This window comes from Pseudophryne corroboree, chromosome 6 (assembly GCF_028390025.1).
Source record: "Pseudophryne corroboree isolate aPseCor3 chromosome 6, aPseCor3.hap2, whole genome shotgun sequence".
Lineage (NCBI taxonomy): Eukaryota > Metazoa > Chordata > Amphibia > Anura > Myobatrachidae > Pseudophryne > Pseudophryne corroboree.
Window position 1 is genome coordinate 591,978,786 of NC_086449.1, and position 24,717 is coordinate 592,003,502.

Sequence of the window (24,717 nt, forward strand, 5' to 3'; positions counted from 1 at the left end):
GAAATGCCCTTTATACGGCCTTGTTGGCAGGCCCCCTGGGGCCAAAAGGGCCTCCTGGAACCCATATGTCCCAAAGCAGCCACTTTGGTTGCCTTGTGAAAATCCGCTACTGGTTCATACAGTACTACCCCACTCAGATTTCAGTAATACTAAATGCATCCCCCAAGGAAGGACAGTTCTTGCATGTACTGTATGGTGCCATCCATGACAAGCTATTCATAATAAGCATGACACATACAATAGATCAGCCAATACTGATGCTGAAAAAAGTGAATACATTTTGATCTATCAATTATATCCAGCAATGGGGTCATGAGGTGACTTGTATTGACTTGCGTTACTGTAACTTCTGACCACAGCTACAAGTCTCAACTAAAGCCTAAAATGATCTGGCACCTCAGTCCTAGCTCTGAGTGGCTAGATCACATGCAGTGGTTCTACTTTAATTTAGTTCTACTTTAATGTTTGGTCATACTGGAGGTAATTCTGTTCCTTAAGCTGATTGGTCTGTGTGTGGTCTTTCGTTGCGCAGTTTGATGAAGGAAAACTTCAAGGTTCAACTTTCCTTAAGGATATTATGACGTAACAGGGTTTTGTGTCCATGTAGAAGTGTACTGTATATTAAGTGGAGTGATAGTGAGATTTCCACCAGTGTGTTAAGCCCCGTACACACTGGGAGATGTGTGCTGAGCGATCTAGCACAGATCGCTCCGCACACAGTGCGATGCATGCATGCAAATCTAGAGTCAGCGATAGCGACCACGCATCGCTATTGCTATTGGCATACACACGGAGAGATCCGTGCTTAATTTCTAAGCAATCTAGTCAGATTGCTTATAATTTAAGCACGGATCTCTCCGTGTGTACCCCCCCCTTTAGTCGCTGGAGACAATTTCAATATGGTGAAGGCTTTGAGCTCCCACCGATAGCGAATGGTCACTTGTAAAACCTCCTCAGACCTTACAACATGTATTTTTCTTAATTTCTTCTTTTTACACAAGATACATATATAATTTATTTACGCAAATTTACTCGACAAATTTGGCTATAAACTACAGTGCACATTATCAGTTTTATTTTTCTTGCAAAGCTTTCACTTAGCTACTTAAGAATTCATTTGGACCACTTCAGCCTCTGGTGGGCACTTATACACATTATTTGGCTTCCATTCTTCTTTGTGTCATTTCTAGATACAATAATCTGCCTTTGGATGGAAATAAAGGGAAATCACTGTTTTTCTTCTTTGTTTGAAGGTGACCTTGCATTAAATGAAGCAAGTATAAAAAAGGATCCATGGACCATTGATTTTGTGCCTGCCACTCTACAGTGACATAATAACAGATAGAGTAAGTCATGGCTCATTGACTTAAGCCTATCCTTTTTAAGAAGCAGAAAACAAATAATGTGATAGAACAATCTTAATACAGATCAGATTACTGCCTCTAATGTTTATAGTTGAGATCAGGGTTGGACTGGCCTACATGTGTACAGGGGAAATCCCCGATGGGGGCCTGGAGTCACACCTCCTCCTCTAGGTATCCTGTTCCAGATTGTGCACTTGAATTTTACATTATACATACATGTATGTTACATTATACTGCACATGACTATGGGATATTTTCTACAGTGCATTCCTATTATTAATCTGGTACATTGCCCTGAATGAACTAACAGTGTTTACTATATATATTTATCAAGTGATCAATGCCATGCACTCTAATGGTTAGGCAAACAAATGTGGTGGTCGGCCACACCCCCTCTGGAGACCGGCCACACCCCTAAACATGGGCCACACAACGACATCTACCCGGTTGGCCCTTCATGCCCCAGTCCAACACTGGTTGAGATGCAGTGGAATTGGATTTTACCATGCCCCAAAACAGCAGAGATTTAAATAATCAAGCACTCCAAGAATCACATGACTTAAAGTAGAGCAGTAACTAGACTTTTTGGTGCCTTGTGCCAGAAAGAGAATTGGCGCCTCTCCCCTGATCCCAGAGTAAGCCCATGCCATGATGCCCCTTTATATATATAGCCTTTGGGAAAGAGCCCGCACATCCAATATACTGCTTCAAAAAAACTTTTATAAAATATTCAAAAAACGTTCACATCGCTCCATATAAAGTGCATGTATCCGGAATAAAAACAAGTTCTTATATATATATATATATATATATATATATATATATAAAAGGCAGTAGGCAACGAAGTAAACGAAGCAGACAGCGGCACTCGGGGTCTTATGCAAAAGTTCAAGTGTATTTAAAATCACTCCATTAGCTCCAACGTTTCGGGACACGCAAGTCCCGTTGTCAAGGTGAGTAACAAGAAAAAGAAGAAAATAACATACCTTTATACCAAGAGGAGAGGGAAGAGCCCCAGGTGCTGGTGCGATCGGCGCCGCCCGGCGGGTTCCGGCGTCTGCCGCTGACGTCATCAAGCGGCGTCCGCCGGAGTCATGGAGACCTGGCGACGCTGGCGCTCCAGATGACGCGTCGTAGTAAACAAAGGGAAACATGCAGTGCTGACAGCTGGCTCAGTGGTACGGCCGTGACAGTCACGCCCCGGTTAGGCGGACTGGTACATTATGTAATGAACTTGAATGTGAACCTAAAAGGAGTGTTTGTGCTGAGTGACATAAAAAATAATGAGTTAGGAAAGGTGAGAAAACGTGTAATAAAGGCCATGGGGGTGCATATAGTGATTGATGATTGGCATAGACGCTGACGTGTCTAATATGGTGAAGGGCCCGGTGAACGGGAAGAAGTTCAACGGTGTGCATCAGCTGTGCTCGAATAACCATCCCACTAGTGAGGTCTGTAAGCTGAGCCTGACCAGCATGCTGAAGAATGATGACGGTCATGTGTTGTGGTGCTGAGAAAAGCAGTGAAAGGGAAAGTAGAAAGAGAGGGCAGGCAGTCCCAGGTGTTAAAAAAGAAGAAGAAGGGTGAGTGGACTGTGGTTAGTGACACTGGTACAACACGGTCATGGCTGATACTGGTAATAGAAGTCCACTTAATAGGCTGCGGGGGTCCAAAATGACATTGCATTGGGGAAAGACTAAAGACTGCATGGAATTTACAAAGTCCCCTCGATCCTCTTTGTATTTTTTACTTGTGCAAAAATATATTCCACGGCATCTGCTCGTTCAATCCTTTCGGGCTGAGTGTATCAAGCTTGAAAATCCACTTTGCCTCGATGCAGAGTAGTTTCTTTTCCCGCCCCTGAGAGATTTGGGTACGTGATCGATCAAGATGTGTCTAAAATCGTTGATGGAATGTTTCTTCTCCGCGTAGTGCCTCGCTACTGGTTGGTCCGAGGGCTTCCCTGCCAGCGCCTGCTTTATAGCTGACCTGTGGAGGGCCATCCTTTCCCTGGCCGTGCGTATGGATTTCCCAACGTAATATAAATTACATGGGCATATTATCAGGTATATAATGTACGAGGAAGTACAGGTCAGTGTGTGGTGTATCTTCACTGTAGACTCGTTATGCGGATGTTTAAATGTGGTGCCCGTTATCATGTGCCCACAGGTGGTACATTTCGGACACTTGTAACACCCGGCCGCTCTGGTCAAAAACCCTTTGGGGCGATCGGACCAGGATTTGAAGCCAGTGACGTCCGTGTGGACAACAATGTCTTTGATGTTGCGGCCTCTAGTGAAGCAGCTCATGGGGCGCCGGTCTTTAAACGTTGGTAGGGACTTGTCGGTTGCGACTATGGGCCATAGTGCTCTTGAAGCCCGGGGGATAACCGGGCTAGCGGTGTTATACCTGGTCACGAACGGGATAATGTTCTTATCCTGAGGTTTGTTTCCGGTCCCCATGAGGCTGCTTCTAGGGAGTTGTAGTACTTCACTTTTGTGCTGTAGAAGTAGTTTCCGATCATATCCTCGTTGCAGAAACTTGTCTACAAGTTTATCCAGTTCACCTTCCAGAGTGGATCTGTCACTGATAATCCTAGAAATTCGGATCATTTGGGACCGTGGGAGACCCCTAATGAGGCCCTTTGGATGGTGGCTGTTGGCCCTCAAGATGGTATTTTGATCCGTTGGTTTGACGTAAAGTCCCGTAATAAGACTCCCATCTACGATTGATATACAAACATCCAGGTAGTTGATTCTCTCCTTGCTGGTTTGAAAGGTATATTTGATCGGAGAATCGCGTGCATTGGCCGTGGTCATTAGTTGTACAAAGGCTTCCTGTGGGCCCGTCCAGAGGAGGAACAGGTCGTCTATGTACCGAGCATACAAGAGGACCTGGTTGGCTGTTGTAGGGTCCTGAAAGAAAACCGCCTGCTCTTCGCTAAACATATAAACATTAGCGAAGGAGGGGGAGACGCTGCTCCCCATCGCACACCCTGTCTTCTGTTTGAAGAAACGCCCATCAAACAAAAAGAAATTTCTAGTGAGGGTCAACTCACTTAATACAGATCAGATTACTGCCTCTAATGTTTATAGTTGAGATCAGGGTTGGACTGGCCTACATGTGTACAGGGGAAATCCCCGATGGGGGCCTGGGGTCACACCTCCTCCTCTAGGTATCCTGTTCCAGATTGTGCACTTGAATTTTACATTATACATACATGTATGTTACATTATACTGCACATGACTATGGGATATTTTCTACAGTGCATTCCTATTATTAATCTGGTACATTGCCCTGAATGAACTAACAGTGTTTACTATATATATTTATCAAGTGATCAATGCCATGCACTCTAATGGTTAGGCAAACAAATGTGGTGGTCGGCCACACCCCCTCTGGAGACCGGCCACACCCCTAAACATGGGCCACACAACGACATCTACCCGGTTGGCCCTTCATGCCCCAGTCCAACACTGGTTGAGATGCAGTGGAATTGGATTTTACCATGCCCCAAAACAGCAGAGATTTAAATAATCAAGCACTCCAAGAATCACATGACTTAAAGTAGAGCAGTAACTAGACTTTTTGGTGCCTTGTGCCAGAAAGAGAATTGGCGCCTCTCCCCTGATCCCAGAGTAAGCCCATGCTATGATGCCCCTTTATATATATAGCCTTTGGGAAAGAGCCCGCACATCCAATATACTGCTTCAAAAAAACTTTTATAAAATATTTAAAAAACGTTCACATCGCTCCATATAAAGTGCATGTATCCGGAATAAAAACAAGTTCTTATATATATATATATATATATATAAAATACACACGTTTATAGAACACTGCAAGGAAATGGATTTGGACACAAATACTCTTTATACCACATTCATGCTGCACTCAACCCGAGAGCTTGATGCCATTCAGCCACGATACCCCTCATTAAATAACACATTTCAATATACTGCCACACCCGGGACTCAAACCCACAACCTGCTGCATCCCAACCAGACACCCCACCCACGAGCCACTTGATCCCACATAAAACCTATGAGGTTTTTAACTATATGAAGCTACCTGTACCCCGTACAAATATAACCAGCACCATACTCGAGCAGATCCATGCAGTGTGCAGCCACACATCCAATACCTTGCAGCCACACACTACATACAGTAGATCTGCCCAGCCATAACGCTGATCACCCCTTCACAAAGTACAAGGTACGCCTCAAATAGTTTCAACTCTCCAGCTTTCTATAGTTCTATAGCTTTCTATGCAAGGGCAGATAGCTCAGTGAATAGACTGTCCGACTGCAATGTCATAGGCAACAGGTTTGGATCCCGGGCACATCAGCATCCTGAAATGTGATAAAGGACAGTGTGACTGAGCAACAAAGAGCTCTCAAGTCAAGTCCATGAATGCTGTATAGGTATTAGTGACCAAAGGGGTGGGGGTAGGAGACAGGGGCGGTCAGGTGATGCTGGGCTTTAAAAAGGGGGGAAGCTGCAAGTGGATGTAATTAGCTAATCGATAATTGACAAATGGTGCCAACAGCACCCCCTATCCTGCAGCGATATGTGCGGAGCACACTACGCACTCGCCTAGTTACGGCCCTGACTTCAGGATCTCCACACACGACAGGGTGTTCCAGAAATGCTGAAAAATTTCTGCAAGTATTATTAGTATCTCCGGCTAGGAGTAAATTATGTTTTATGCCAGGTAATGATTTCTACTGACTGACATACAGTAATATGCTGCATGGTGGCACATACATCTTTAATTTCAATTATATTTCCAATGAGCATCTTGAACTACTGAAGTCATTTGGCTAAAACTTAATAACTAAAATCTATAGTTCAATGACACTTCATAAATAAATGATAAAGCATACAGTATAATTGTATTATTTAAATTATTTATGACAACTATTTAACACCTCTGTATGACAGCAGGTAATAGTTCTCATGTATTAATACATAATTGTTCTATCCCTTCCTCTTCACCGACCTGACCCCATTCTTCTCTCTATCGGGCATATTTATCACAATCCACATCTTAGTTGCGGATGGGATGTGATAGATTCGCCCAAATCTGCAATGCAATAACTGAATACATCGGAAGCGTGTGAGAAATAACTGAATACATCGGAAGCGTGTGAGAAATAACTGAATACATCGGAAGCGTGTGAGAAAGCTCTGTCCCTGCAAATCCTTTCCCTTAACTTCTCTGGGTATTTTTGTGTGAGTGTCTAACCGGCATATGCTGCACTAGGAAGACACTTACCTACATCCAGAATGGTATTTGGTGCTGCTGCTGTGACCCCTGTAATCAGTAAAGTGAACAGAGATTCCCAGACAGGACCACATTAACAGATGATCGGAGATCACTGATCCCTGTATGCAGGAAAGTGGGGGTTTTGTCTTTACACAGTGATCAGCCTGTGCAGTGGCGGAACTAGCGAGCGGTGGGCCCAGGTGCGACAAAATGCTTTGCCCCCCCCCCCCCCATCCCATCCAAGTCCACCCCCTCACCCCTGGAGAGGGTCTGGTGAGGGGGACCTGCTCAGGGCCAGAGAAATGGATACTTAGCAACAGTGCCGTAGCTAGACATTTTAGCACTGTGTGCAAGAAACGGCATCGGAGCCACACCCCTGCATGCAAAACAGGGGCAGTGCGCGCCGTTGGCATGCGCAAAAATACATAGTGGCGTGGCTTCGTGGGGAAGGGGTGTGGCCACAAAATAATACCAATTCATAAAACGGTACACAGTAGTCTCCATTATTCAAATTACGCCGCACAGTAGCACCACTACACCAGGTAGAGACCCGTTTACACCTTACGGCAGACAGATTCCTCTTTTTACACATTACAGCAGACAGCGTCCCCTTTTTACACATTACGGCAGACAGCGTGCCCTTGTTACACATTACGGCAGACAGCGTCCCCCTTTTTACACATTACGGCAGGCCGATTCCCCCTTTTTACACATTGCGGCAAAGATTCCCCCTTTTTACACATCACGTCAGGCAGATTCCCCCTTTTTACACATTGCGGCAGGCAGATTCCCCCTTTTTACACATTGCGGCAAAGATTCCCCCTTTTTACACATCACGTCAGGCAGATTCCCCCTTTTTACACATTGCGGCAGGCAGATTCCCCCTTTTTACACATTGCAGCAAAGATTCCCCCTTTTTACACATTACGGCTGGCAGATTCCCCCTTTTTACACATTGCTGCAGGCAGATTCCCCCTTTTTACACATTGCGGCAGACAGTCCCCCTTTTTGCACAAAAGAAAGAAAGACAGACTGACAGAAAGAAAGAAAGAAAGAAAGAGAAAAAAAGAATTATACTTACCCTCTCCGCTGGCTCAGGCTCCTCGGTGCTGCTTCTGGCAGAGATCCCGGGCAGGAGAGAAGGAGGAGGAGGGAGGTGGAGGAGGGAGCCGCAGCAGCGCTGTGTTATTGGTGGAGGCGCTGCTGCTGCTGTCCCTCTGCTTCACTATAGGCTGTTCTCGGAAGACAGCCTATAGTGAAGCAGAGGGACAGCAGCAGCAGCGCCTCAACCAGTAGGAAAGCGCTGCTGCGGCTCCCTCCTCCACCTCCCTCCTTCTCCTTACCCCCGTGCCCGTGACCGCTGCGCTCCTCTCCGACTCCTGTGTCCTGCGGGCGGCTGTGTGCTGCGGGCAGCGGTTGCCCGCAGCACACAGCGGCATGTAATGAGTCAGTTTGACTCATTACATGCTTTGGGCCCCTGGACAGTGGCGGGCCCCAATGCAACGCACTGGTTGCACTGGCGGTAGTTCCGCCTCTGAGCCTGTGGTCTATCAGACACACTCACATGGCTAATCACAAGTGCCGGAATATGAGCTCAGCCTTCACTACCAGCATTGTGTCTGCTGAATTCATTGGTGCAACAACCCAAAGGTCTTCAGTAGGGATGCAGTTAAAATGCAGGTTAGGTTTAGGCATTAGAAAGGGGGTTAGGATGCAGGGACGGGAAGGTTATGTACCTGGGAGGGGGGGTTAGGGTTAGGCACCAAACAGGGAAGATTAGGTTTAGGTAGTGGGGAAGGGAGGGTTAGGGTTAGGCACCACCAGAGAGGGTTAAGGTTAGGCACCCACAAGGGAGGGTTTGGGTTAGGCACCCACACGGGAGGGTTAGGATATGGGGCAAGGGAGGGTTATGGTACTTTTGAGGGCTGTCGGGATTCTGATGGTCGGGATGCCACTGTCGAAATTCTGAATCATACTGAATCCCTTGAGTAGTGCCTTGGAGTTGCACTAGCAGGTCTGTCCTTGCCTTGTCTATACTAGTATCTATCTTCTGTGAAACTGCCCCTGACTAATTATCCCAACTTCGGATTTAACTCCTGTGGAAAACCGAGTACCTCGGTCACATAGCATTTTATGGGATGAGGATTGCTACAGCATATCTGGAAACCTTGTCCAGTTAAAAGTAAAACAGTTCTCATAGATGTCTTCCATTTTGTTTACAGATACAACAAAACCAGGGTGACAGTTTGGCAAGCCACATTTGTACTGTGTATAGCACATTCTATTTTATGGCATTTGAAATGCGCTCTTTGTAATAACCTGAATAAAAATATAGAGGACTCCACATTCACAACTACAAGACAATGCTGTAAATATTATTTTTATGTTTTCTTCCTATTATGTTATATTAACATCAGCAAATACTAAACAAACAAATTGACACAGAGCATCTCTCAAACATTCACCACCCACTCATTAAGCAAATGTTATTATAATATATATACATCCTTCACTTATTGTTCCAGAACACAATTCCTGTCATTGTTCAGGCAGTGTGCAGCAGCTGCTGTATTGAACATACAGCACACACCATCAATGCCTGATCTTTCTTAAATATATTTGTTCCATTACCACTCTGTGTAAACTCATTTTCTCTTCATGATGTTATGTTACCCTGTATACACACACAGCTGTAAGAGACTCTATGCCGAGCACGAGCAAGTCTCATACATCAGCTGTTGCTGCACTAATCTTTTATTGTATTATGCACAAGTGGGAAAGAGGTTAGATAATGTCAGCAGTATACATTGAAGTTTTCCATTAAAGGTACATTTTATATTTCTATCACATACTGTAGACATACATTACTTTAACATCATTGAAAAACAATTGACATTACAGAGGGGTCATCTCCGAATAAGCACCAAAGTCCAGCTCTAGACATAGTTGTGCCTACTTATGCCTGCCTGCTATACTTTGGCAATACTTCTACATGCTTACTTTGATGGCTTTGTGCACACAATGCACCTTGTGGTCTGGAAATCCTCTGTGCTCAGGGTATGAGAGGTGGAAAATTGTAAAGTACTTTATTTGAAATCCCACATTGAGAATATCACAATTAAGTTTGGTACACACTTTAAGATATATTGAACTTTGTTGCGATTTGCAATGGACCGCAATGACCATTATTTAGTGTGCACCCTCAAATCCACCCAATTTTTTCTTTGAATTTTGTGCTTGCATTGTCACATTGAATGTTCATGAACAGTCCATGGTTTTAGTGGTACAGTTACATGAAGCATGCAACCATATATTGCAGTGTTGTATATCGGAATGTGTAGTGTGTATGGTGATTACATATCATTAAATCTAATCTCTGCTCAGTTTAACATTATTCAGCTAAAAATAAAGAGGCCAGGTGGATCATATGAAGTTGGGTGCGGTGCGGGGGGTCAGGGGTGTAACTGGGGTCAGTGAAACCTGGTGCACTTGAAAGCCCACCTGCCCCCAACCGAATGCATGCCAAAAAAGTTGATATGACCTCATGGGAAGGGGTGTAGTCTCATGGCCCATGAGCAACCAGAAACAGGCGTCCCTTCATCATATGCATGACTCAGAATAGCACTGAAGTCACTTCTGTAAATCCCGCTACACTCCCATAAATCTGTTCCCTTGCATGCAGGGGCGATTTAGCAGTCTCCGATCAGGCCTCCTCCTTTACAGCGTTGCAGTAGACATTGTGCCAGAGAGTCTACTGCGCATGTACAAGTTGCCCGCGCCACGTTCCCAAGGACAGCTCTATTGCGTATGCAGAAATCACCAGGAAAATGGACGGGGCAGCCATTTTCCCAGTGATATTTGCCGCTATGCAGTCAGCACCGGGTCGACGGAGGGGTAAGTATTATTAAATGGGTGCAGGGTGTGAGGTGTATGGGCCCCTCTGGACCCATGGACCTGTGTGCTCCAAATACCATTTCCCATTGTGGATATGCCAGTGCTTCCATGCATTCTCTAGGTAGCTACCCAACTAACACCCTGAAAGACCCATTTCACGGAGAAAACTCCATCAGTGAGTGATTTACTAAAAATGTCAAGCTGCATCAGATTCAGAATCAGACCTGTAATGCTAGGAGATAAAAGTCAACTTATTTTTACAGATCTATGCATCAGACCAACACAAATAATGTGTGAAATGCGGGGCAGGGAGTAAGGTCAGTTGGGAGCTATAGTGTAAATGAATCACTTGGCATTATGTTAGGTATTACAGAGTTTATCATACAATATGTGAAGGCTGGAGGTCTCAGAATGGTAACAAATTGTATGCAGTGTATATTGTTGTTGTCTATAGATTCTACATATTTTAATGTTTCCAAACTTAGTTCTCATGGTAACCACTCTTTTTTATGGGCAATGTGCAAACTCTAAAGCAACATAAAGGTCACAAGAGAAAAGGCTACAGAACAGCAAGCACTGTTGCCTCTAGCATGCAAGAAAGAGTTAAAAGCCTAGTAAAACTCAATCACCAAGGGCTACCATTAGCTGTCCCATGTAACCCTACAGAACAGGTTTCTCTTAAAAAGTGCTATAATCAAAGGAACAGTGATCTATATTGCTGCATGTAGCAGCCTTTGTCAACAGTGCATATTGAGGGTCATTCTGAGTTGTTCGCTCGCTAGCAATTTTTAGCAGCCGTGCAAACGCATAGGGGGTAATTCCAAGTTGATCGCAGCAGGAAATTTTTGAGCAGTTGGGCAAAACCATGTGCACTGCAGGGGGGGCAGATATAACATGTGCATAGAGAGATAGATTTGGGTGTGGTGAGTTCAATCTGCAATCTAAATTGCAGTGTAAAAATAAAGCAGCCAGTATTTACCCTGCACAGAAACAAAATAACCCACCCAAATCTAACCCTCTCTGAAAATGTTATATCTGCCCCCCCCTGCAGTGCACATGGTTTTGCCCAATGGCTAAAACATTTCCTGCTGCGATCAACTTGGAATTACCCCCATTGTCGTCGCCCACCGGGGAGTGTATTTTTGCTTTGCAGAAGTGTGAACGCTTGTGCAGCAGGGCGCCTGCAAAAACATTTTGTGCAAAACAAGACCAGCCCTGAACTTACTCTTCGTGTGCGTTGATTCTAACGACGGAGGGATGGCTTTTGACGTCACACTCCCGCCCAGCCACACCTGCGTTTTCTCCGGCGCGCTTGCGTTTTTCCAACCACTCCCTGAAAATGGTCAGTCGACACCCAGAAACACCCTCTTTCTGTCAATCACTTTGCGGCCGGCTGTGCGATTGGAATCGTCGCTATAACCAGTGCAAAACCACAATGGACTTCATACCCGTATGACGCGCGTGCACATACGCATGCGCAGATTAGCAATTTTTTTCACTGATCGCTGCGCAGCGAACAACGGCAGCTAACGATCAACTCGGAATGACCCCCATTGTCCACAAAACATGTTTTTTTTTTATATATATATATATATATATATATATATATATATATATATATATACCGTGTTTCCCTGATAATAAGACACTGTCTTATTTTTTTTTTTCAACAAAAAACACCATAGGGCTTATTTTCGGGGTAGGGCTTATTTTGGACCAGTTTCCAAAAGCAGGGGTAGGGCTTATTTTCGGGGTAGGGCTTATTATCGGGGAAACACGGTATATATATATATATATATATATATATATATATACTGTATGTACAAATCAATATGTGGCATATAAACAAATTATTAGGTGAACAAACTTGATAAAATATATGGTGGCCAAACACATTTGTTTTGGTTGCCATGGGCACCTTCTCCGCTGGTCTGTTTCTCCACTCTTTACACTGCTTCAAGAATAAACCCCAAAGTATCATTGGCGTATCTATAATGGGTGCAGTGTGTGCGGGGCACATGGGCCCCGGGGTCCAGGGGGGGCCCACACCGCACACATTGCACCCATTTGTTTAATAATTATCTCTCTGGAGTCCCCTGTCAGAGCCATCCCTTCTCGGCAGAGCAATAGAGTCTGAACACTAGGGGGATACAAACTCTATTGCGCCTGCTGAAAACTCCGGAAACGTGGCACGGTGGCCATTTTTCCGGAGTTCCGCGCATGCGCCTTAGGAAAATCTGCGGGAAAATGGCTGCCACGCCGTATTCCCGGAGGTCTGCGCATGCGCAATAGAGTCTGTGCTCAGACTCTATTGACGCTGCGGAGAAGGATGGCACCGCCGGGGCACTCCGGAGAGGTAAGTATTAAAACCTTGTGCCTCGGTCAGAGAGGAGGGGACCTGTGATGCAGAAGGCTGCACATGGGCCTGCTCCTCTCTTAAAAGGCCGCTGCAATAAGCACCAAACATTCAGCTCCTGACTGTCATTTTTCAAACTTTTTAGTCTGTAACATGGCAGTTAGAAGATGATTGGTTGGTGCTTTAGCTCCGTACACTGTCCATCTCTCTCCAAGCTACTGTATGATATATGTGGCCTATATTTTGTTGCACAAAGTAAACATGTGATTTAGTGCATCTACAGTAATGTTTGTGTTTACAAAAGAACTTTTAATGGGTGAATGATCTGGCAAAATAGTTACGCTGACCCCTTTAAGACTGTAGTGTTTTACATAAAGGGACCTGACTAAAGTTCACATCATATGAGGCATGTATTTAAATATGCTTTTTATATATTAGATCAGTGATGGCTAACCTTGACACTCCAGCTGTTGTTGAACTGCACATCCCAGCATGTCCTGCATCAGTTTTGCTATTTGGCCATGCTAAAACCGATGCAGGGCATGCTGGGATGTGTAGTTCAACAACAGCTGGAGTGTCAAGGTTAGCCATCACTGTATTAGACCATGCAAGAAAATGTTACTTATTTAAATTGTTTTTCAGAAGAAGATATTCTATAAAACCTTTTATTTTCTAGACATTATAAAGGTAAAAACAGTTGGGAATTATGAGGATTTTGGTAATGGCTTCTTTCTTATTGGTATTGTCAGACTGCACATACAAATGTGTTAAGATTATACTACCTTAAGCTTGTCAGATCACTCACATTAAATACACACTTACCAAAACTCGACTATAGTTTGATATCCCTGCTGTGCTGGTAGTGGTACATTACACTAAACTTATGGGGGCATGTGTAATAGAGAGAGTCCGAGTTTGCCAAAGGTGCAGGATACTGGCCAATCTCAGAGGTTTTTTAAAGCAGCAATCATTTACCAGACAAAACCATGTCTTATACATGATTGCTGCTTTAAAAAAAAACGTCTAAGATCGGCCGGCAGCTCGCACCTCTGGCAAACTTAGACTCTATTACATATGCCCATGGGCAGACTAGATGGCCAAGTGGTTCTTATTTGCTGTCAAATTCTATGTTTCCATCGGTTGGGTATGATATACCCACAGTGGCCATCCCGACAGTCACAATGCCAGCAGCAAAATCCCGACAGTTAAAATACCAACACATCTTTTGGAAAGCATCTTAGCCACTGGCGTATTTATAATGGGTGCAGGGAAGCCCACACCGCACATGCTGCATCCATTATTTGAATACTCACCCCTCCGGAGTCCCGTGCCGATGTCAGAGCACTGTTAAATCACTGTGAAAATGATGCTTCGGCCATTTTCATAAAGCTCTACGCATGCACAGTAGAGTCTGAGCCCTCTAGTGTTCAGACTTTCAGCGCAGCCGGCAGAGAGGAGGGGCCCGAATGGAAGAGGCTGCACTCGGGCCTCCTCCTCTCTTAAAGCACCCCTGATCTTAGCCCTAACTCCCCCCCCCCCCCTCCCAGTGTCGGACAGGAGCATCAAGGGTTCACTGGTGGAATACAGTAGTAGTGCTTAATAGGTGTAGTTGGTTACTACAGGTGAGCGTGACCGGCCCAACAAAGGTTTGGCCAGCTATTAGAGACCATGTATCTTATTCACTAATATAGTGACAATGTATACTCTGAGTGTACCGTCTGGAAGCTGACATTAGAAGAAGGGGTTCCCATGTTCCCAAGTACCCTTGTGGGACAGTGCAACCCTTTCCCCCTGCCTAACCCCATTTTGGCTGTTGAGATTCTGAAGTCAGTATTGTGACTGTTGGGTTGGTTACTGTCTGGATCCTGACTGTATTCCACATACAGGACAATACTGTATATCAGCCTAATATGATGTAGCTTCTTTGCCATCATAATGCAATTGTGTAAATATTCTATAGCGGACCGGTCACCAGTGGTATTTTTTATTTATAAAGTTTGAAGTGCTCACACAGCAATATCTCCTGCCAATATGCTAATAGCTTGAGTGCTCCCGGCTGCGTATCACTGAACCTAGCACTTTATACCAGGATTGAGGCCTAAATCAGTGATGCACACAGGAGAGAGGCAGTGCTAGAGATACATCTGTGTTCAGCAACAACTGTGTGCTAAACGTCTTTTAGTTGTAGTTGAATAAAACTGTGTCTTTTAAGTCCTGGTTTTCACATGCTTTTGACTGCTGTCAGCAGTCTAGATCATATGGAGTGGGGGCATACATGAGGGTTCTGGAGAGAGAGGTGATCATCCACACAATCTTGAAATCCCGGTGGAGTCATCACTGGTGGAGATATCACTGACATCTCTATGTAGGAGAGATGGTCCCAGGAGGTCTACTAAAGCTGGGTACACACTAGAAGATAAATTGGACGATTTGTCATTTTGGAGCCGAATCATAACGACAAATCATCCACAACGTCCAGTGTGTATGCATTATCGCGCACTCCCTGCAACGTTTGTAGCATCTTCAGACCTGTGGTTGTTTGTAAGATTGCACAGTGTGTATGCACGATATCGTTTGGCCACATTAGCACAAGTTCAGATTTCTCTGGATTTATCTTATTGGTTATCCAAAACACGCGAGAGCCGATAGACAATAAGATGCTATTTTTGAGATCCGCGTAAAACCAAGTAAATCTGAGCCCTCACATCTCTACTTAGAAGGGTATTAAGAGCATTTTTAACTTATTGATGTCTTTGGATTGATTACATTAACTTGCATATTCTGATTGTGGTGCTAAACTAAATAGATGTTTCAACTATATTTACGCATGTCTTTTTCCTAGTCATACCATAACCCAGCTGTGTCCTATGAATGTCACTGTACAAATGAAAGCTAGAATGCTAGAATGTAGCACCTTATCTCTTATTTGTTGCCGAACTTTCTCTCTTTCAGCTTCCATCCTGGAATGTTTGGCCTTCCTCTCCTCCTCTTGCTGGCGTAGAGCTTCCTGTCTCTCTTCTTCCTTTTTCTGAGCATCTGGATCTTTTTCTTCTTCACCTCCCAGCATCTTTCCCATATCCTTTGTTGCCCCTGGGTATAATGAGAAATACATTACTGTAATATATTTATGTATACAATTTCAGCTGCAGTGAGAGAAAGTCTGTATCTTTCCTCTGCTCAGGAACAATCCAGAGCATTTGTGGTGCACACCCTGATATCCTTAGTATAGGAGAAATGAGACCTAAATCATGGCGCTGACCTCTGTTCTATCATCTGTGTCGGCTGATCGAAAAAGAGACACATTCCAGGTTTCAGTTCATTATTTTGTGTTACTTCTTTCTATACAGTGTAAACCAATTTCTCACCTTCTTGTCTCACTTGTTATTTACTGTCTGATGACACCTTCATGTCCCAGCCCAATTTTTTGATAAAAATATACCATTGCCACAATATGTGGGAAGCTTCCACCCAGGGATTTTGGCCGTGTATTGCTTATGATAACCAGCAGATTGCTCAATAAATGTATACATAGTAACAGGTGTTAAATAGAGAGGGCTTTGAAACAAATGGATGATAAGTAACTTCTAGAAGCATTTTGGCTTTCTTTTATATTAGGCAAAATGAAGTTCTTGTTAACGTGCAACTAGAATGCACAGAAATTTGTCTCGCTTATATTATACAGAAGGATGAGATTAGGGCTCTGAAAGTACTAGGGGGGTAATTCCAAGTTGATCGCAGCAGGAACATTTTTAGCAGTTGGGCAAAACCATGTGCACTGCAGGGGGGCAGATATAACATTTGCAGAGAGAGTTAGATTTGGGTGGATTATTTTGTTTCTGTGCAGGGTAAATACTGGCTGCTTTATTTTTACACTGCAATTTAGATTGCAGATTGAACACACCTCACCCAAATCTCTCTCTCTCTGCACATGTTATATCTGCCCCCCCTGCAGTGCACATGGGGGGTAATTCTGAGTTGATCGCAGCAGGAATTTTTTTTGCAGTTGGGCAAAACCATGTGTACTGCAGGGGAGGCAGATGTAACATGTGCAGAGAGAGTTAGATTTGGGTGGGTTATTTTATTTCTGTGCAGGGTAAATAATGGCTGCTTTATTTTTACACTGCAAATTAGATTGCAGATTGAACACACCCCACCCAAATCTAACTCTCTCTGCACATGTTATATCTGCCTCCCCTGCAGTGCAGATGGTTTTGCCCAACTGCTAAAAAAATTCCTGCTGCGATCAACTCAGAATTACCTCCATGGTTTTGCCCAACTGCTAAAAAATTTCCTGCTGCGATCAACTCAGAATTACCCCCTAGGTTCGCTGTTCTGTACAGCATTAACAACCCCTAAAAATGCGCATCTACATTCGTTACTTTTATTTTGGAAATAATGTGTGTGGAGGTGATAATATTGCAGAGTTATAGAGGTACACACCTGTGTGTGTCCTGTCTTTAGTTTAATATTTATTTTACAGGAGGACTATAGGTACGAGCAGGCACTTAAAGTGTCCTGCATGCTGGTACTTCTTGTTCTCCAAGTACCGGCATGTGGAGAGGCTGTAGACCTCCTGCAAAAGACAATATTATTATAACTTTTACTGAAATGCTTGGCACTCACAACCCAGGAGTGTTGGGGATAGCCTTGGGCTTCAGCCCAGGCCTTGGGTGCACTGGAGAGTAGAGACCCTCTCAATTGGGGGGATCCCCACTTCCCCAGGAATCCCTGGCCTGGGCTGATTAGTTGGGGGGGATGATTGCTTTGGCTGGGGACCTTGTCAAGTGTGTCCCATGGTTCTGACACTATTACTATCCTGCTAGTGGAGCCCGGTGCTGATTTAAAAACCATATTTGTTTTGTTTTAGAACAGGGCCGGCTCCAAGAGTCCAGGGCTGGTTATGCTTTTGAGGGGGCGGGGGGAGGGGGGGGGGGGGGGAGCACAATTTTTCCCCTGATTTTTTAAAACTATTAATGGCTCTTACACACAGAAACCTGTGAAACTCGCACCTTGTAATGAAACTCACATTACAAGGTGAGTGTTTACCCACAATTTAACTCTCATGAACTCACGTGCCAGTCAAACCTGTACCGGCCATCTTGCACCCTTTTACATAGTGCATGTTTCGAAACAAACTCACACCTAAGTCACGTGGGTTTGTACTCGCACATACAGTACTCTTGCAGCCTATTACGTTTTGTCCCGTATCTGGTAGGGAGTTTGTGACTGAGTTTTGCTTTGTTTGCATTTATTAGGCATATCAGGCAAATAGGCACTATATCAGACAATAAGGAATAGATTTACTAAGCAGTGGTTTGTCAAACCCGCCAACCGTCAGCAACTTTGATTGATAGTTTTAAAATGACAATAGTAACCTGAGATCTACACCTGCAGCCAATGAGCATCTGTCCCTGCGACTTGTTGATCGTCATCATAACGAAGCAGTCGTTTACAGGAAGCCACATACTGTTAGAATCTCTTCCTCAATTAGGATCCTCTGTTGAGCTGTCACTTTAATAAGTATGGTACCATTGCAAAACTTGGGCGCTGTCAAGTTCTGCAGAAGCACGATCAGAACACCAACTTTCAGTGTGCTGAGTGCCAAGCGTGATAAAGGGTTTTTATCTCTATTGCTCCTCTCCATTATGTCACATCAAAATCATACATACCTCAGTTTCTTACTAGGTCACTAAGATATTCAATAGTGAAAATGAAATCCAAATTCATCCAGTAGTACTTGTGTGATAACAAAATGAGCAGATAAAAATCCAGATTTATAGTTTATAAACAGTCCCTAGAAGCATATTTCTCTAAAAATAAATAAAAATAAATATATATATATATATATATATATATATATATATATATATATATACTGTATGTATATATAGAAAAAATGCTATGTACAGATATAACCCTTCCAGTTTTATTCTATGTATAGATTTGTGTATTTCTTCTCAAATACTGCTCGGTTTACCTTCATTTTATGCCTCATAGTGAGGGAAATCGGATTCATTAACTGCAGCTTTAACTTTTGTGTGTTTTAAGGTTTTATAAAATTACCCAGAATGCAAATTCCTACAAGTGTAAAATGTGTCCCATTAAAAGAATAGGAGCAATGTTGTATTTTCATCCATCCAACCAACTGTAGACTTTAAATTATTTTGTAAAGGAGAAATGGCATTGTTGGTAGCCGTAAAACCACAAATGCCTTACTACATATGCCTTCTCCATCTACAATCTCATTTAATGGGCCATACACACTAAGTGATAACACTATATCATTCATATCTTTCAGTGTGTAGGCACCAATGATGAACGATGCACGCCCCGCGCTTGTTCATCGTTGGTGCATGCAAGCCAATGTGGACAATCTCGTCCATAGTAGCATGCAGGGCTATGGGGCAGTGAAGAAACTTCACTCCCCCCATCACCCCCCTTCCTCCCCTCTGCCGGGTTGTCTGTCAGCTGTATTGGCCGTCGGGCACCTCGGCGGCACATCTCGCTGTGTATAGGGCCCACAAAATAAAATCTCAACTATTTCCAATCAATGGTAAACTAGGGAAATGCTTGGGTTTAATTGGCTCTTAGGAATTGCCACAATCTATCCAACACATCCCATTATATGATGCACTCCAACAGATGCAAATATAGTTGCATGACACACATTCATAAATGACCCTTTGACCTAATCTTACTTTCTACAAGGGAAATGAATGAGGACTAGAATATAATAGTTGGAAACTGCAGTAGATTGATAGATGGATAAACAGAATGAGTGGTGAATGGTTAATGAGCTGCTCTGAAACACACAAAGCCAAATGTTTCCCATAAATTGTGTCTGAGAAGAGACTTGGCAAAGTTCGAAATGGATTGAAACATCCTCAGCTGCTAACACAAATCTGGAACAGGGAAAGCTTTCGAACAATGCCTAGAGGTTGTCAGCAGACTCTCCATCTGCCAGAGTCCTGCAGAGCATTACTTAGCTCTCTCCTCAGTCATTTCCACAAACATAAATCTGATAAATAGTACAGTAATACTACTGGCTGCTTCTATGTGGGGTGCACTCACTCTGCAGGGACCTGCTACAACATTAATGTACACACTAATTAACTGCATGGGAAGCAATTTTTCATGCACACTGGACTTCACACAATTTTGTATGCATAGAATCTAAGCTTTAAGGACCTTGGACAGCCAATTATTCAAAGCAATGCCCAATACATGCTGCACTGATAAGCAAATCATTGGACACATTTTAAGGTGAGACTGCTACAATCTTTCACTATAGCCCAGACATACAGTACCACTCGTCTGAGAAGCATGCACAGCAGGTGGTGTTATGGAATATTCATGTTTAGTCTACAAGAAAAACTAAAACTATATCCCAGAATTATTTAATTCAGTGGCTCACTAAAAGCATTATATCATTAACAATTCTTTCTTTCTAGGGGAAACTGGCAGTCATACTGTAGAATTTAACACAAATGTTAAATAAACATTTTTTTCTATCATCATCTGACTTCTTTAATGGAATTGTACATAAATATATAACATTCCAACAGCAACGGCCTCCTATAGCTTTTGTAATTATGCAGCAACACAAGAAACAGCTGCAAAGGTTTTGAAACACCTACTGTACGGTAAGGAACATTTAATTAGGTGAACCACATTACCCAGTAATACAGTTGCTTTCCTAATTTAACCTCATAAAAACAACTGTTATTTGGTTCAGTGTAAATTTTGCACCTTAATGCTATGTTATTAAATTGTCTCTAGTGTCTTTGGTTAGGTAGGAGTGATTTTTCACCATTAAGGATGGTATTTATCAAAGTATGAAGTGGAGAGGTATAAAGCACTAACCAATCAGCATCATAGGGCTGAATTCAATTAGCCACGTTAAGTTAATGGGGGTGAAAAAGGGTGGTAGCTTTGCACTTTATCACCTGAGGCTATTCCATACTCACTATCTACCCCAATTGCATCACCCCTGTCTGTCTGCCCCCTCCACTTTAGAATGTAAGCTCTCACGAGTAGGACCATCTATCCTCATGTGTTTATCCTTTTCTTACTTAAACAATCTTCGACAGCACCAAATCCCTCGATTTTCTGCCACCCTGATACTTTGTTCAGTGTTACCTGCTTATGTAGCCATGTTTTGTTTACCCTGTACTTGTCCTATGCTGTCTTCAACTGTAAGTCACTGTTTTCCTGTTTTGATCATTCGTTTATGTACACCCGTTAATGTGTTAACATATTCAATTCTTTCCGCCCCCTTCCACAATCGTTCTGTTTCTGCTGACGGGCGTGGTATCATCATTTCAGCTCGCTACCCCCTGGGGTAGCTAGGCGCCCTAACCCTTTACGCAGCTAAACCGGATTACTAAGGGTGTGATATGTGTTATAACGGGGATAACTTCAAAAAGGAGATTGGGCATGATACATCATTTGAATACCACCCATAAATCTGTGAAAAGTTAATGGGTTCATGTGTTAACCGGGTTTGTGGTACCAGATAACCTCCTAGTTATCTGTGATTTACGTCACATCTTTTCAGCACAGGGCAAGTCCGCCCCACATGCAGGCCCTCCTCCCCCCCCCCCCCCCCACTAACATGCTTTGCTTTGCTCAGCAACGAAGCGCTCACATGTTAAGGGTAGCCTTCTGTCCGCACAGACGGCTATCCACCATGTTTAGGCTCACAGTGGCTGTGTGTTATGTCAGGCCGCCCTGCAAATAGTCTGGACGCACATGTGTTGTCCGGACTGCACCCCCCCAATGTTGTCCCAAAAACATTGCGTCAACGCCCCCACCCACCCTGTGAATACCTCTGCCTGTCAATCAGGCAGAGGCGTTCGCATATGTAAGATGCCATTGCATGTCACTGTGTGTGCACGTGCAATGCTGCTTCTGAGTTTGCGCACACACTCCTGAAGGGCTTCAGCATGCAAACGCATTGTAGATGCATTCCACGCTGAATTAGGCCCTTAATTTGTTACATAATTCCATACATGCCCTAAATCTTGTGTTCATCTCTATCTTGAAAGTTTCTTGCAGGTATAAATCATCAGGAGATTACTATGCTGGAGGTGTTAGTGTGGAGGGATCCATGTGGGTGAGTGGTGGTCTGGTCCCAATGAGATTTGCGAGGTAAATAGGTACTGTAAAAAGTTACTTTCTGGACAAAATGTTTGGCATTCTCCATGAGACAAGAAAAGTGGGCGACATCTCAGGCTCTCATGGATTCCTCAGTTTAAAGGGATAATGTGGGTCATTCCAAGTTGTTTGCTCGTTGCCGATTTTCGCTATACTGCGATTAGTCGCTTACTGCGCATGCGCAAGGTTCGCAGAGCGCATGCACTTAGTTATTTTACACAAAAGTTAGGTATTTTACTCACGGCATAACAAAGCTTTTTCATCGCTGTGCTGATCGTAGTGTGATTGACAGGAGGTGGGTGTTTCTGGTGGAAACTGCCCGTTTTATGGGAGTGTGCGGGAAAACGCAGGCGTTCGAGTTGCAAAATGCAGGAGTGGCTGGAGAAACGGGGGAGTGGTTGGGCAAACGCTGGGTGTGTTTGTGACGTCAAACCAGGAATGAAAAGGACTGAGCTGGTCGCAATGGCTGAGTAAGTCTGGAGCTACTCAGAAACTGCTAAGAATTTTCTATTCACAAATTCTGCTAATCTTTCGTTCGAACTTCTGCTAAGCTAAGATACACTCCCAGAGGGCGGCGGCTTAGCGTGTGCAATGCTGCTAAAAGCAGCTAGCGAGCGAACAACTCGGAATCACCCCCAGTGATCTAGTACTCCCATAAGGACACAAGAATCTCGGAAACCTTCTGCTTTACATGGTGTAGATCCATTTAGATAGACAGCTCTGCAACTTTGGTAAATAATCAGAGTAGATTTTGCCAAAACATGGACATGTAGGTCAAATTCACAAGAACAAGAGGGTAGAAAGTTTTTATAAAGTTTTGCTGTTGGTCACAGAAATACAACAATAGTTGTAGGAGAAATGTATTTATAAAAAAGTATAGGGAAAATTCAGACATTAACCGGATATACATACAGTAACACATTACAATGAACCTGCAGGCTCCAAATCAATTGTCCAAGACCTTATTCTTAGTCATCCCTCAGCCTTGCCTGCCAGTGCAGGAACTCTTCGGTTATCAAATACCATCAACGAGGCCAAGAAAAGAAGAACCAAAATCATTTATCTTTTCTTGGCCTTGCTGGGCTATCACTAACATCTTGCAGCTATAGGCAGCGGAATCCCATGGAGAAGTTTTTTTGGAGCATTATCTCACCACAAATGACAATTTGATTAGGTATTTTGTTGTTTTTTAGACTTCATTGGTGTGGGTAGGAGTGGACCTTTAATATCTGAGAGAGCACCTGGAAACCCAGGTTCCCAAATGCTAAGCACTCAGCAAAGCAGGAAAAACTAATCTAGGGATTCTACTAGTAGGTATCATATTTATAACTCCTCTCAGTTCGCAGGCCATGATGAATATTTTCTAATCAATCAGGACGTAAATCCATTTGATTCAGACATAGCCAGATCATCCATTAGGCAAGTTAGGTTCCTGCCAGAGGAGACCAGATTACAAGGTGTTTTGTCAATAAAAGGAGGAGACAACAGTGCCAGCAGGAGTATCTTACCAATGGCCCTATGAGGGCTTCATCTTGTTCTGGGTTCAGCAGATTAAATTTGGAGAGTAAGCATAACAGTTGTTATGCTACCCACTCAGGATTATAAAGAATGCCTTTTACGTGGGTTGGGTATGATATGCCAGTGGTCATGATGCCAGCAGTCAGAAGACCAATCGCAGCATCCCAATGGTGAGAATCCCAACATGGTCTAGGTAAGTATACTTACCTTTCCCAATGACTCCCTAACCCTCCCTTTCTGCTGCCTAAACCTAACCTGCAACACCCCATCCCCCCCCCGCAGCCTAACCCTAACCCTCCCCGGTGGTGCCTAAACCTAAAACATCCGCCATGCAGCCGAACCCTAACCCTCCCTTTCCCGGAGCCTAACCTAACCCTCTCCATGCAGCCTAACCCTAACACCCCCAGCCCCCCCGTCCTGCAGCTTACCTGTCCACAGCCCTGCCAAACCCCAGTTCAGGATTGTGACAGTCTAGATTCCGGTGCCAAGATTGTGATCCTTGTTGGGATGCCAGTGCTTGCATTCCAAGCAGTGTTGGGATTCTGGCGTTGGGATCCTGGCCGGACTCCCTTTTACATGTATTCAGTACTTTAATAGTACTAAACTTTCCTGGTATGAGGGCATCATGTGGTCACACTCTCTCTCTCTCTCTCTCTCTCTCTCTCTCTCTCTCCCCCTCTCCCTCTATAGTATACTGTCCCATTATCCTCCCTGGGAGACTTATCAAATCTTGGAGGTAAAGTGGAGGGAGAAAAAGTATCAACCAATCGGATTCTGTCATTTTAGAAAAACTACAGTTAGCAGCTGATTGGTTGGCACTTTATCTATAGCCAAGATTTGATAAATCTCTCCCTTATGTCATTTCCTCATCTCTCTCTCTCTCTACTGTCCCCTCTTTCCCTGCTTTCTCAGTAACCTTCATTCAGCATACCCTTGTGTCTTTATACCCAGACACAAGAGCACAAATGCAACAGTCTACAATTTGCAGGCACCAATGCAATCTCTATAATTTAGTTGTTAGATTTAAAGAGGAAATAAATTAAAAAGCAAATACAGATTGTTTTGTCACTTTAAATCTAGCTGCTAAATCATAAAGACTGTGGGCTAGATGCATCATCGCTTGGAAAGTGATAAAATGGAGAGTGAGAAAGTACCAGCC

At 43.7% G+C, this 24,717-nt stretch overlaps 1 protein-coding gene across 2 annotated transcripts in view; it reads right to left on the minus strand.

The window, feature by feature from the left end:
- CPLX2 (complexin 2) overlaps nt 1-24,717 on the minus strand; it is a 214,917-nt gene that overhangs the window by 14,637 nt on the left and 175,563 nt on the right. For both annotated transcript variants that reach the window (XM_063928011.1, XM_063928010.1), the window contains exon 3: nt 15,799-15,974. In XM_063928011.1, coding sequence (XP_063784081.1) covers nt 15,799-15,974 — 176 coding nt within the window. The remainder of the gene's footprint in view (nt 1-15,798; nt 15,975-24,717) is intronic.